Source organism: Anoplopoma fimbria, chromosome 20 (genome assembly GCF_027596085.1).
Source record: "Anoplopoma fimbria isolate UVic2021 breed Golden Eagle Sablefish chromosome 20, Afim_UVic_2022, whole genome shotgun sequence".
Lineage (NCBI taxonomy): Eukaryota > Metazoa > Chordata > Actinopteri > Perciformes > Anoplopomatidae > Anoplopoma > Anoplopoma fimbria.
The window spans coordinates 11,542,553-11,556,767 of NC_072468.1; the positions used below are offsets into that span (position 1 = coordinate 11,542,553).

Genomic DNA, 14,215 nt, shown 5'->3' on the forward strand with positions numbered 1-14,215 from the left:
TGGCGAGTGCATTCAGGTTTTCTTATAAATGACTTCTAAACTGTTCCAGTGTTGGTGTGTGTTTTGTGTCCAGCAGGTTTTGAATCCGTGCTTGCTGCCTTTCCAAAACTGTTTAGTTAGTGTGCTGCTGGCAAACGTCAACTTCTGCTGCAGCTGACTGTCTGATATGGAGTGCTGTGGGTTCTTTGGCAGGTATTTGTTTGTTTGCTGAAATCTCCCACGTTATATGACAGACGAAATAAGTTGTGATAATTCATGAGGTTCAGCTTTATTCCAACACGAATATGTGAAACCAGCTGTGGATTCTCCAACACAGGAGATAAAACTATTTATATCAGACTTTTTTTTACTCACTTATCTTTCAAGGCTTCTGTACAAAAAAAAAATATATTTATATTTTCCAGATTCCCACTATATTTCCCACTAACATTGTACACAATGATGGCACAACACTTCATAATTTTTTATGTTTTTATTAAAATGATTCTTTATTAATATATTATCCATATACATATATTAAAGGCATCAGACAGAGCTCAGTGGTGCAACAATATAAAAGGCAACAATAACATGTTTGCATCATGAGGGGTTGGCATCCACGTAAGGTTACAACGAACAGTGTTATTGTGAACAACACGCATGTTACATTGTCTATAAAAAACATTTTGGTTGACCGCTGGTTTCTCTAGCATCCATCAACATGTATATAATATTGCACTTAACATTGGCATGACATACAGTCACTACATGGAGAATGTAAACACCGACAGCTTATTCTGCAGAGTGAAACATTGCACACCGTTTTGATGGAAATGTGACATTAGTTGTGTGCTGTGCATTTCCATCTGCAACACTGTGGAGGTTTCACACTGACTGAATGAGCACCGATTTAAAGTTGTAGGAGAACACACTGTTGGTCCGATAAGTTTAAGTTGACACAACTCTATTTGTTTTAGTGTTCACTATAGTATGTGCTCGGTGAAATGTCTGAGTGGAACAAATTTCTTAACTTACATGTGATTCTATGATTAAATCAGATTCTCATACCTCTGATTTTGTGATGAGCTTGTTTGTATCTGTTAAAAAATATATCTTTCAAATGCAAGAAATCTCTACATCCCTAGGCAGTACAATCTGTACTTACTTTAATAAAATAAATCCTTCCTTTACCTCAACAGATATCTCTTGCATAAATGTGTAGTAATCTTTTCAGAATAGAGTGTTTTTTAAGGCTTAATCTAAATTAATCCCTTTTTTGTAGCATTAATCCACAGATGTGTGTGCTCCTGTGTATTAGTGGAATCCGATGCGTAAGGCTTTGTTCTTTACCATGGTGAACCTGCTGACAAACACCTTGGTGAAGGCGGGATCCACCAGGTAGCGGTAGGACTTGGTGATGGAGGGCGGTGGCTCCGCGAGCGTCACTGGGGGCTGAATCTGGAGAGAGGTGGCGGAGGGGGAAAGGAACTGGGAGGCCCGCGTCACATAGTCCACCAAGCGCCGGTACTGCTGCTCTGACAGACGCTCCCGAACGCCGTCACCCTGTGGGAGGACACACTGATCAGATGACTACCAATACACTGGTCCTGATGGAGTTTAAATCTGATGCGGGGGTGTCCATTAATGTACCAGATATAAAATAAGTTATGAGAAGAACTGAACCAGTCGTGTTTAAGAATCTTTTTATGGTACAATCCCCGGTCAAGAAAGAAAGCTTAATATTGAAGCGACACTGATCATAGGAAATATGTATGTTTTATATTAACTCTATGTCCAAAAGGGTTGTACTGCTCCTGTTTGGGTGACAACAAAACATGACGTAGAAGTGTGCACAAATATTGCTTAATCAATGTTCACACAGATGAGTAAACTGTAAAATAAAGAGTGAAAGGCCTGCATAGTCAAGATACAAAAAGAAAAAAAAAGAAAAGGAAATTTAATGATTTGATCAGAAAAATATAATAATAATGTTATAATATCATCTCTCCTTTTTTAACTTCAGATGTGGTAAATAATGTTTTGACAATCAGTCTGTGTAGATTGCACAATGTGCATTAATGAAGCACTATATCATTCCTCTTTGAATGATTTCCACATCCTATCAGTGTTTCCACCATGTGGCCCCTGTGCAGCTCCATTACTCTGAGTCTCACCTCTGTGTCGCTGGCTACCGTCTGCTGCTGCAAGGTGAGGGTGAGCTGGCCCTGCTGTCCCGGCTCCTGCTGACACTCCACCTGCAGAGGGACCGGAGGTTCAGCGTTCTTTATACACAGCAACACACGGCTAAAAGAACGGCACTGGTCCAAATATTTGTCTTTCTTTTTCTTCCCGACGTCCGTCAGTTACCTCTGTGATGGGGAAGGCCTGCTGCTGAGTGTCCTCGCTGAGGCTGACCACAAACAGCACCTCGGAGGTGAGGAGCAGACAGCCGGCATGCTCCTGACCAGACCCGCTCACGATGGTCACCTCCAGGGCCATGTGGAGCTCCGGCCGCCCCAGAGACTGGAGCATCTTCCTGTGGAGCAGAGAGCAAACCAGGGAGAAGTTATGACACATTATGCTATTTATTTAGAGGGACGGATATGATTGGAAAATTCTAACTTCAAATGAAACAATCTTATAAATAAAGGCATTCTAGTTTATGCTTAATCAACACATGTACTACAAGCAGCGATCACACACACACAAATTCTCCTGCATGCATGGATTATGTGCATACATATACACACACCTCCTCACTTGAGCTATACGCTTTCCTCGATCTACAGGAGACCACACAAGGTGCCCCGACTCACCTCAACACACACAAACACGCGACTCTACACATCCTGTAATTTACATTTCTACACGTTCTCTGCAGCGGTTCCTGTTACACACATGTTCGATGGGGAAATACGTGTGCGGCGGGACCTGCAGTCTTCAGTCATGTTTCTCTGACAGCATGTTTACTTTAGGAGGGCAGGTGCTCAGATTGCGGCGCAGATGTAGAAGCAGCCACAAGTAGGGGCAGTTTGGTTCTGTTCAGTGTTACTCTGCTCATACGGCTGACCCCTCCAGTGTATGGGCTACCTGTAGTAGTAAAAATAATTGACGGATGCCTGATGGAAACCAGTTTGACTGCAATGCAGCATGAATAAAACCACAGGGGAGCATTATCTCAGCGTTCATGTGTTTTTTTTCATCTACCTCTAACATTAGCACGACATGCTGCTAACCCCGCGGGTGATGACAACTTAAGTGGAATGTCCTAAAGAAATATTGTATCTAAAATGTGGTCTTTTTTCCCTCCTGGCAGTTGACAGTCAACACTGACTGCTATTAGAAGTAAATGTTTCATAGCTATGGAAACCAAACTAAATTGCGGAAAAATCATTATAACATGCTGTAAATGCGTTTTTTCTGCAGCTCCTGATAACCTTCTGGAAAGACAGGCCTCTTGTAAATTTTTATGGTAATATTAAGTGCTGTTGAGTTGAAACACTCAGTTCTGATGCAGTGCTGTCGATACCACTGCCATACTTTTTATTTTATTTTTTACAACGCAAGACCCAACAGTAACCTTCTGCTTGGCACAACCTGCGACCTTTGTAAGCTGAGCCTCTCCCAAACTCCAAAACCGTTCTTGCACACAAGGGAAGGTGTTCCTCCATCCGATGGCACAGGGAAACATCTCTGGACAGACTCACAGTTAAACAACAAGAATCATTTCTAGCCGGCGGCTTTGGCAGAGTGCTTATAAAAACCTTTTAACATGGCTCGATGAGAACAAGGGAGGGCAGGCTGGCTACCATGTGTGGGATCAAGGTCAAACATTTTCCAGAGTTTCTTTTTTTTTGGAAAAGTGGGTAATGAACCGTCCAAGTTCTTTTTTTTTTTTTTAAACAAGACGAGCAAAAAATGATGAGAGGTAAGAGGGAGAAACAGAACAGCCGATCCTGGAGAGACTCCAAGAAAAGCAAAGGCCAGAACACATGTCCCACTTCTAACGAATAGCTGGACAAAAGTGAAGGAGGAGCCTGTGGAGAGGACGGATGGCTTGGATTGGCCCCGGGTTTCATACCAGACATATTTAAGGTGGCTGTTTGGGGCCTCAGCGGACTTCTCCTCTGTAGGCAGGTACAGTTGTTTAGGGAGCTGCCACAGGCCTGCTCCATGAAGGATCCCTGTCAGAAGAGACAAAGACAAACATAAAGACAGTCAGCATCAGCTCTGTTTGTACAGAGTGTAACCTGTACAAACCGCCATAAGCCAAACTCCACTGTGCCGAGGAGGAATTGTAATTAACTGTAAACTCATTTTTTATATTCATGGACTATTTTATTGCCTTTGTACAAACCCTGTGAAGAAATAATCTAAGTATTACACGCACTATAAAGAAACAAAAGTTGAATAATCCTGTAAACAATTTCATTTGGCTGCAAAATATTAACCAAAATTTAGATTTTGTTGATCTTCGAATTTCAATCCTAAAACATGCGAGCATAAACTCATCTTAACTATCAGGGAAGTTAAGTTTTGTGTGTTTAACAGTGTTGAGGGTTCTGCACAAGTCAGGCTGGTGCCGTTCTGACCTAAATCCCTACTACAAGCTGATAAACTGGACATATGATGCGTGTGTGCAAATGGTCCAAACACATGATTGGGACGGCTCTGTGTGCACACATCACTTCGAGTTCATAACCCGCGTGTGTGTGTGGTCAAGTGTTCCTCCGTCCCACTCTAGCTGTCAGCGGAGCAGCAGCAGCAGGGCCAGTGAAGTCATCGAGTAGTTAAAACGGAGCCATAAAGACCACAGTGAGATCCACTAATGATGTCACTGCAGTGGTTCTCTGCAGTGCTGCTCTGTGTGTGTGTGTGTGTGTGTGTGTGTGTGTGTGTGTGTGTGTGTGTGTGTGTGTGTGTGTGTGTGTGTGTGTGTAGGTGTATGTGTTTCATGAGACAGGATGAGTGCGACAGAATTTTGACATATGGTTGTTCTGCATATATTAGCAGCCGATGTGTTTCAGGTGGATCAGAGCCGGACCCTTGGGGAGTGGTTACTCTGACACAGAGCTGTTAGCCTCGTTGGTAGTTTATGTGCTGTAGCCAAGACCTGTTAGCGCCAACACTGACCCACTCCTCACACCCCGCCTCCATCTTCTACCACCAATAAAACACAAGCTAACTCCAAAGACTTACACAAGTGTTTGTGCATGTATGATCAAGCGTATGTGCGTATGTGTGTGTGTGAGTGTGTGTGTGTGTGTGTGTGCGCCTTTCAGCAGTTCTCTGTTAGGTCCTGCACTACTGAAGTCATGACCTAATAAACACCTCTTGCTGGAGCCAAAGAGGACAGAAGGGGAGAAATGGTCCATCCACTGATGGATTTATGATTTTCCAGACACACAATTTCTATTTCACATGTGCGTTAAGTAGAATATTGGTGTAGGATATGTTACCTTAGAGCAGGGCGACACAAGGCGTACGGTAATAAAAGCACAACTCACAACTAACATTCAATGTCTGCCGAGCCAATCTGCTCCTAAATGGGCTTTTTGGTCCATGTTATGATAGTGTCTGTAAGAAATGTAGAGCTCAGGATAGACAGACATGGCTAAAACAAGCTCCATTTACTACTGTGACGTCACCAGTGCTTTTCTGAAAAGTTCAGAGATTTTCAAACGGAAGCTCTCGGAGCGGCTGCAAAAAATTCTGGGAGCTCAGGGCTTTTTCTCTTGGCGGCATAGAAAAAGGTGCCAAGTGGACAAAGGTGTGTGTGTTTCTTGGAAAGTAAGAGGTATTTGTTGAGATGTGTGAGAAATACATTTGAGACCTGATGCATGACCAAATCTCTCTTTACACTTTGGTTTACTGCAGTGTGACAGTGTTAAACTGTTGTTGCATCTCTACAGGACAATTTGCAATTGTAATTTAAATTAATTAGGTTAGACTGACAAAAACATATTTATACAGGTATTCTGCACTTTATGTTTCATTACAAAATTATGGAGGCCGCCAGACATGAAGACAAAAAAAGAAATCTACCAGCTTTTTTATGGTCCAAGATGAACTATCAGTTGATATCCAAAATGGGTATGTCACATCTGTGTTGTTCAACATCGAGAATTATGCTCTAATTAAGCTTCATTTTTTATGCATTGTGTGTGTAAACCACAGGACAAGGTATGGGGGCCAGTGTAATAGACAAAACTAATCAGGCATTAATGACCAATCCCTTTGTACACTGAAATAGAAAACAACCTGAAACAAAGCATCTGAAACAGACCTAGACAGGAGTAAATAATGAATTCATTATTCAACATGCTGCTATCTTTGACCATCCTGAACTCACCGTATCCAGTCTGGGACACCAGTTCAGCTGCTCCTCCGATGGGCTTGGTGAAAACCCCCACAATGCCTTTCCCCACTCCAGAGATGACCCCTTTAGCCTTGCTCCCAGCAGAGCTCTGCAGGTCCCAGTTCCTCTGGAAGTTTTGCATGGGCTGGTCCACAATGCCCGCTATTGCGCCTGAAAGAACGAAGGAAAAGTCGCTGTTCTTTATTATTGTGCTTTGTTAAATGAATAAATAAATAAAGAGACTTACAGTTAAAAAATACACAGCAGACACACAGGGATTTCATTTTAACAAGACATGGGAAACAGACATATTCCATTGTGTAATAAATGGGTCTCACAGGAATTCAGACACGCTTTTGGCCTACAGAGAATATGTGACCCTTCATATTATGTATGACACATCGAAAGGGCATATCAAGAATTATAATCCACTGTAACCCAGAGAGATGCACGCAGCTGTTTGGTTTCAGTAACAATACGCTGTGTGTGTCTTGAGACTTGAGTTTAACTTAATGATATATATCTTTGGTTTCACTGCCCTCTGGGTGTTTACTGAGTCCCTGCTGTGCTGTCTCCACTGCTCCGTCTCACAGCTCTGTCATTGGGCAACTAATGCCAAAGGACAGCAGATGAAATGTGTGTGGGAAGAAAATGTTTTGAATGAACTGATCTTAAGGGAAAAGAGATTGTACATTTAGCTGGACTATGAAATAAGAAAAACTTTAACTGAAAAAAACTTGTAAAAAAATTTAAACGAAAATGAATTAAATTAAATTAAATTAAAAGGAAATTAAATGGAATGAAATAAAATAAATAAAATCTCTCTTGTGATATTTCTCACCAAAAACCACGTATTTTGTGTTATTGGGAAGGTAACTAATATTGAAAAAGTGACCAGGAAGAGAATTGGACAACTCAACGAAATTCTGATATGTAGCGAGGATGACTCTTTATGGACGCAAATAATATTACTGCAATGTGATGCTGTATTCCTGATTACAAATTGTTGCAAAACACTCAAATCCCCCAAAATAAAAATAAAATAAAATTAGCAAATTCCATGAGATGCATTTTAGTGTGTGTGTGTGTGTGTGTGTGTGTGTGTGTGTGTGTGTGTGTGTGTGTGTGTGTGTGTGTGTGTGTGTGTGTGTGTGTGTGTGTGTGTGTGTGTGTAGCTCTGTGTATGCACCCCCACATACCTAACAGGCTAATGCCGAGTCGTGACAGCCCCTGCCTGAGTCCGTCCCCGAGGCTCTCTGGAAGCTGGCGTCTCCACTCCTCCTGCCTGGTGTAGTGCTCCTCATCCAGGGACAGGCGGTCCATGTTCCTGGCCAGGCTCGTCGCTAGGTTAGTGATGGACGTCAGCGTGCCTGAACAAGGAAAAACGATGTTCAAGCTCAATGCTCGACCAAAACTGTTCATTTCAAATGTTATCACACCCTGAATAGAAACAGTGTCCATCAGGCAATGTACAGTATTATTCAGCCTAAAGTAAGCTATTACAAAATGATAGTCCACAATTACAAATGTTTTACATGCACACAGATTAACGTTCTTACTGCTGTAAAACAACATTATTCTGTAACAGCTGTTACCTTTTGAGATATGCTTGACAAAGGAGGTGGTCCCTCTGGACACCCCGCTGACGAAGGCTCCAGGTCCACGTGTCAGACCCTCGTATGGCAGCCGGAAGAAGTCGGACACGCCGTTGCCGATACTCCGCACCAGGCTGGCAGGACTGCCCAGGATCTCCAAAGATCCCACCACCCAACCTGAGAACAGAGCGACGACCAAAAATAACTCTTGTAATATTATCCATGATATTTTTGTATTAATCTGTGTTTTCATCAATGAAGCTCGGTGCTCAAGCAAAGTGAAATGTGATGGACAATGATTCGCTGTTCCCTTTTATGTTAATATTTTCGGCCATATTATCTGTCCACAGAGCTGTTTTTTTTCCTGCTGTTTGCATCACTGTTTTGTTTGCCATGTTTTTCTTGTCTAGCAAATAGGCTCCAACTGCATTTTGTTTTGCAACAGTGTGTTGCATAATGACAATAAACTATCCTTGAATCAGTGAATTAATCATGTAATTGTTACATTGTTACACGGCCTCTCTCTTCTCTCTCTCAGTTTAGTTTAAAAACTTGGACTGCAAGCAAATATGTAAAGAAATAAACTTAACTGTATTATTTTTGGAGTTAGCCACAATAGTGTTATACCACACAGTTTACAGAACTTACATACCGTAAAACACAACCGTAATTCTTTATACTGCTAAAACCGGTTTTGTATTCAACGAAAACACATCTGGAACACCTGCTCTTAGGAGCAACACTCCACATGCAAGCCCCTTGAGTAAACTTTCACTATCCTCTACTCGTTTGGATTGGCTCTCCCAATTTAAACACTTCACAGAATAATTTACACAATTTTACATCTTGATTATTTGTCCAGCATTGTGTTAGAATTCTTTTTTCAGCAACACAAAGATCCACATCTCATGCACACAGACTCACACACTGCTGCATGAAATCATACATGTGCCAGTTAGATTTACAGCCTCCTACTATCTCACCTCATCTCTCTCATTCAACCATAGCGTACCCTTCAGATGGCACGGCTCACTGATATTTATGCGCTGACAATTGAATCTCAAAAATCAAATAGCCATTTCTCGAGACGCCGACCCCGCTCTGCTCTTATTCTCTGTCAATTTGCACTTGAGTGATGGGCCCTAATGGTAGGAAACCGACTCCGGCAGGGCCTAGTGGTTGTTTCTGCTTCTCATGGTCTAACAGTTGTGGTTTTGGTAAAGCATAGAGACCTGACAGGAGCTGATGTTTACAGGGCTGAGTCATGCTTTCAAACGAACATACATGCCCCGCGCTCGTGTGTATGCGTCTGTAGTCCACGCCTTTAGTATGTCCAGAAGTCTTTGCATGAGTATGTGCATTCATTTACGCTGGTGGGTGTATGTGCGATCACCAAACCGTACATCCTAATAGTAATTCGTCCCAGAATGCCAGGTGTGTCCCCCCCCCCATCAAACCGTGATGACTCAGGAAGTGGTGAGGTGATGTGCTGAAATACGACCAGAAAAGAGGGCTCTAACGAGAGACAGCGGGGAGGAAGTGTTCGTCCAGAACAGTGATTTCTGATGTGGAAATGACGGGCTTAAATCAGAACATGTGTGGAGGCTTTGACTAGACATGAGGACAGTGCAGGAGAGAGGTACGGAGGCTTTTTTAGGGCCAGATAAGTCGGACGTGTAGAGCCTATGCAACCATGAGTCATCAGTGAAAGCTTAGGGTGAAACAGTAAATTACGACGAGGAGAGAATCTAAATCTTTTTCGAGCCTCCAGTGATTTTAGACTTTGCTTCCTGGAGCTCTACTGCACATTCTGTCACAAAGCAATGGGAGCCCTTGGGTGCAATTATTTCAAAGCTCAACTCCAGACTCCGTATAAATTGTGTAATTTCTCACTTAATCTTCTGTCCATATTGTGCCTATACTGATCCACGGATTTTAAGTGTGAGTCTTTTTGAGAGGGATTGTAAGTCAGCGTCGCTGCAGTGTGACTAGAAATCAGTCTGGTGTCCATACAGGAAACACAAGCTGGCTTGAAGTACCTTTAGGTGTATGGTGTGTCGGATGTGGCAACAGGTGAATATGTGGCATTTGAGAGAGAATGTGTGCAACCCTCTCCGTCTACCACTACCCACCAGCTCTGAAGAGGGCTCCGGCAGCATAGTGCATGGCCAGAGCGTGGACCAGCTGTCTGGCCGTGGTGCACAGCGGCCCTCTCTCAAACAGGGAGAAGGAGAGAGGGGTGTGGTCAGAAGCAATGTACAGCTTCAGGGAGGCGTGGATGCTGACCAACAGGTTGACTGGCTGGATTGTCAGCCTCTGCAGCCTCACAGGGTGGACCAGCGCCTGCACCGTCTGGAGCACCTGGAAGAAATTGACTGGTTTTAGGATTTTTTTTTTTACTTTTCAAAAGATCAGGACAATCCCTGTTATAGGACCTCAAAAAAGGAAATAAAATAAAAATGATTATTTTGTATATTCTATATTTAATATTATAATATTTTTAGTATTGACATAAGAGAGCAATCACAAGTAATAATTATTATTTAAACATAAAGTGATACACAGGCATACGTTTCTTTACTTGATTAGGTAATATAGGATGAATTATTAACAATAATTATGAGAAGTCATTTTCTGCCATGCACCAAAACTATGTGACACAGTATCATCTATACAAAATAAGTATTATTTAAGCATGAGATGATGTGAAGATCTTTAGTAACAATGTCACGAGAATGAAGTGACAAAACCAGAAAACATCCAGCCTCATCAGTGCCTAAAAAACCCATTACATCATGAATAATGCACCTGTTCAGGGAGGACGGGGTCGATCCAGACTCTCTGCTCCTCCTCTGGGTCCCAGCTGTGGTTGAGGCCATGGCGCTGTCAGGGATGTAGGTGTGGAACAGGGTCTTAATGTAGTAAACAAAGGTGTCTTCAAGGTAGACTCTGGCAGGTTGGAGCTGGAAGGTGATCTGAGGAGAGAACACACAAAGCTTTGATGAAAACTGTTCCTGACTGCTATGAAGGGAAAAAACAAGAGTTGGAGAACACACAAAGCTTTGATGAAAACTGTTCTGCTGACTGCTATGAAGGAAGAGAAAACAAGCTTGTCAAAGAGTTGGACACACAGGAGGGTGATGGCTGTCATCCCTGATGAACAATAAGAGGTTTAGTCCTTTTTGACATGAGTACTCAGGTCTCTCTTGCTAGGCTGCACAACCAACTCTGCTCCCAGGTCCACATGACAATAAAAACTTATCCAATTACACTGAAGTTAAAAAAGTTAAAAATAGTTAAAAATAAATAAAGGATTATCTTATCTTATCTTATCTCTACTGTGAAAAAGAAAATACAAAGACAGAACAATGAATCTAACCTCCTCTGCAGTGCATCTGTCCCCGGCCAGCGTAATCCTCAGCTGCAGGAAACAATAGCGTTTGAACTCCTCCAGGGCTTCGGGGACACCGTGGGGTTTGAGTCACTGCTCCACGGACCCCCCGGCTCAGATCCCCCTCGCTGATCCTGGCACAGCAGCACAGGGAAGTGGAAACTCGCCCGGTTGTACAGCTGGTTGTCTACCTGCAGACTGGAGCAGTGGACCTCGATCAGGGAGGCGTCGGGCATCAGTGCAGAGACAGACGCCGCACCCACGTCAGGGTCAGCCGCAAGCTCCGTGGGCAGGGAGGCGGATGGCGACGCTGGAGCCAGGGTTAGGAGCAGTTTGGTCAACGTGAGTCTGAGCAGCTCAACGGATCCAGAAGGGTTGGTGATGTCATCGCTCAACACCACACTGACTTCGCTGAGGAGAACTCTGCAAGACAGCTTTGATGACCTGAAACAAAACAGAAGTTATTCATGTGAAAGTATTATATAGTGGTATAGATATGAATGGTTTTCATTCATGCATTTCTGGCCATCGCCCTTCATTACTGTCTATGAGAAAGAAAAGGCCTCCGTCTCCGGCGTTACTCAAGTCTTAAGTAGGTGTGTTATGATTTGGATGATTTGCAAGAGGACCAAACTCATTCATGTTACGCTGATTATGTTGTGAATTTGCTACCACCAGAACAAAGATCATTGTCTGACGTTATTTGTTTACATTTACCCCATATGTGATTGTACTAATTTCCTGTCAAAATGAAAGGGCAACTATGTGTTGATGTAATGGAATAAAGCTGTAATGCCGTGTTCTACTGTACTAATTCCACTCATGACAATACAAGAGGCTTTTTATTGCCCTCATGTGGTGCAAAAGGATGCCTGTCTCTGCATGTTTGGAGTCTAGTAACAACTGCTGCATGAAAACATTGCTGTTTGATAATTATAAAGCAAATATGAGTGAGCGCAGTAAAAGGCAGACGGGTGGATATTTTGAGGTAAGGAAGAACAACATGCGCGGATGATCAAATATGCTGGAGTATAAAACAACAATAAAAAAAACCAACACTGGCTGTGCACACGTACCTGCTGTGCTGGTTGATGACAGCATCCACGCTGCCCTCTGGTGCTAGAGACAGAACCAGGGTGCCTCTCTCATACACCACGTCTATGTAGAGACAGCCAAAGCCTGGCAGAAACACCACCTGAGCAACAGAAGAACACAGATGTGTTGTGAGAGGGATGAAAACACTTAGATAGTGCTGCTCATTTTCTCTCTAAATCAACTTTGAGGAGGTAACTTTACCCATTCCCATATTTACAGCTCGGTGCTCTTTCCACTGAATGCGTTTCACTTTTAACCTCCACCGCTCCAGGTTCAGAGTGATGAGCCCCCTCATGTGAAGAAAGGAAGTAGATCCCTGCTGCAATGCTTCGCCGAGCAGTCATAACAATACCGACCTTTGACCCCTCAACCCCTACCATGGAGGTCAGACCCAGACCTCACAGTAACCAGAGATACCTAGCCTCAACCTCAGCCCCAACCTGTAGCTGGCTAGACACAACACCAAACGTCACACGCACTGCTCCTTAACATCTCGCTCACCCCGCACTACTACACTAACACAACCAAAAACACTGTCTGGCTAGCCAGTGGGCGTACACACACACACACACACACACACACACACACACACACACACACACACACACACACACACACACACACACACACACACACACACACACACACACACACACACACACACACACACACACACACACACACACACACACACACACACACACACACACACTTCGCCAAAACATATTATGGTATGAAGGAACACACTCAGGCTGTATAAACACCTACATACTTCACACACAAACTGCTGTGTGGACAAGCTTTGCCCAAAAAGAAAAGGTGGGAAATGTGTATAAATTGTGCACTTAACATTACAAGTTATTTGTCGAAGAGTTTAGCTATGCAATACACACTTCTTTTTTTTTGACAGAGGGCAGTGTAGAAATGGGACTTTCCAGTTATACTAAATATGAGGTACAGCATATTGTCATCCAGAGTGGACAACAAGTTTTTTTTACAAGTCTAAAGCTAGGTTTGGGCCTTATGAGTTAAAGGGATTATGTCTTTTCATAATTTATCTGGCTGTTATAAGTCAGGTAATTAAAAAACATAAATTATAAGCCTGTGATTGGGCTAATCTAGCATGACAAACTCACCTAACTGCCAATTTCAGTATCAGTGGGAGCTGTGACAACAAGGATTAAGAGTAACCCTTTAATGTACATCAGTAGACATTAAGGAAGTCAAATGTCATAATGAGCACATCTCTGTGTTTCAGTGAAGATAAAATCCTTCCATCTTTTACCTGAGTGCCGGGGCAGTTGACATCTATGGGGTCAGTCCAGGCGGTGGAGCCGTGGTCTGAGGTGGTTTTCAGCAGCAGTGCGGGCAGTGTGTCTTTCTGCCTGCACTCTGGGAAACTGGAAAAGTGGTGGTAGAGCTCATGGTGCAGGGAGCAATTGGGGGGCAGAGGACGGCAATAAACCTCAGTCCTCGGAGTTTCTATTTGAAGATAAGAGGAAATAGAGGTAAAATAGTATACTAGTAGTAGCACAAGAGGAGAAGAGAAGGAAAGATGAGAGGAGAGGGCCTTTCCTTTCCTACCTTTGACCGTTTCCTTTAGCAGCAGTGGGAGAGGACACTTGTTGTGGATCAGCATCCGAGGACAGGGGTCCTTATTCAGGATGAGGTATGTCACCCCAAGGTGCTCCTGATATGTCAGTACTATGCCTCTGTAAAACAAAAAATAAAAACAAGCCCATAAATAAACTGGGCCACAAACAGCTCATGTCCTAGCCCCTCCTAACCGCACAACGA

At 43.1% G+C, this 14,215-nt stretch overlaps 1 protein-coding gene across 1 annotated transcript in view; it reads right to left on the reverse strand.

Annotated features, from left to right (window-relative positions):
- Nucleotides 1–500: 500 nt before the first annotated feature.
- LOC129110086 (intermembrane lipid transfer protein VPS13B-like) overlaps nucleotides 501–14,215 on the reverse strand; it is a 328,960-nt gene continuing 315,245 nt past the window's right edge. The window contains 15 exon segments of the mRNA XM_054622236.1: nucleotides 501–1,542; nucleotides 2,154–2,234; nucleotides 2,347–2,515; nucleotides 4,061–4,163; nucleotides 6,332–6,508; nucleotides 7,537–7,707; nucleotides 7,933–8,109; nucleotides 10,065–10,293; nucleotides 10,741–10,760; nucleotides 10,763–10,907; nucleotides 11,312–11,400; nucleotides 11,403–11,767; nucleotides 12,400–12,518; nucleotides 13,704–13,900; nucleotides 14,003–14,130. Of these exon segments, the coding sequence (XP_054478211.1) occupies nucleotides 1,294–1,542; nucleotides 2,154–2,234; nucleotides 2,347–2,515; nucleotides 4,061–4,163; nucleotides 6,332–6,508; nucleotides 7,537–7,707; nucleotides 7,933–8,109; nucleotides 10,065–10,293; nucleotides 10,741–10,760; nucleotides 10,763–10,907; nucleotides 11,312–11,400; nucleotides 11,403–11,767; nucleotides 12,400–12,518; nucleotides 13,704–13,900; nucleotides 14,003–14,130 (2,419 nt within the window). The 3' untranslated portion in view covers nucleotides 501–1,293.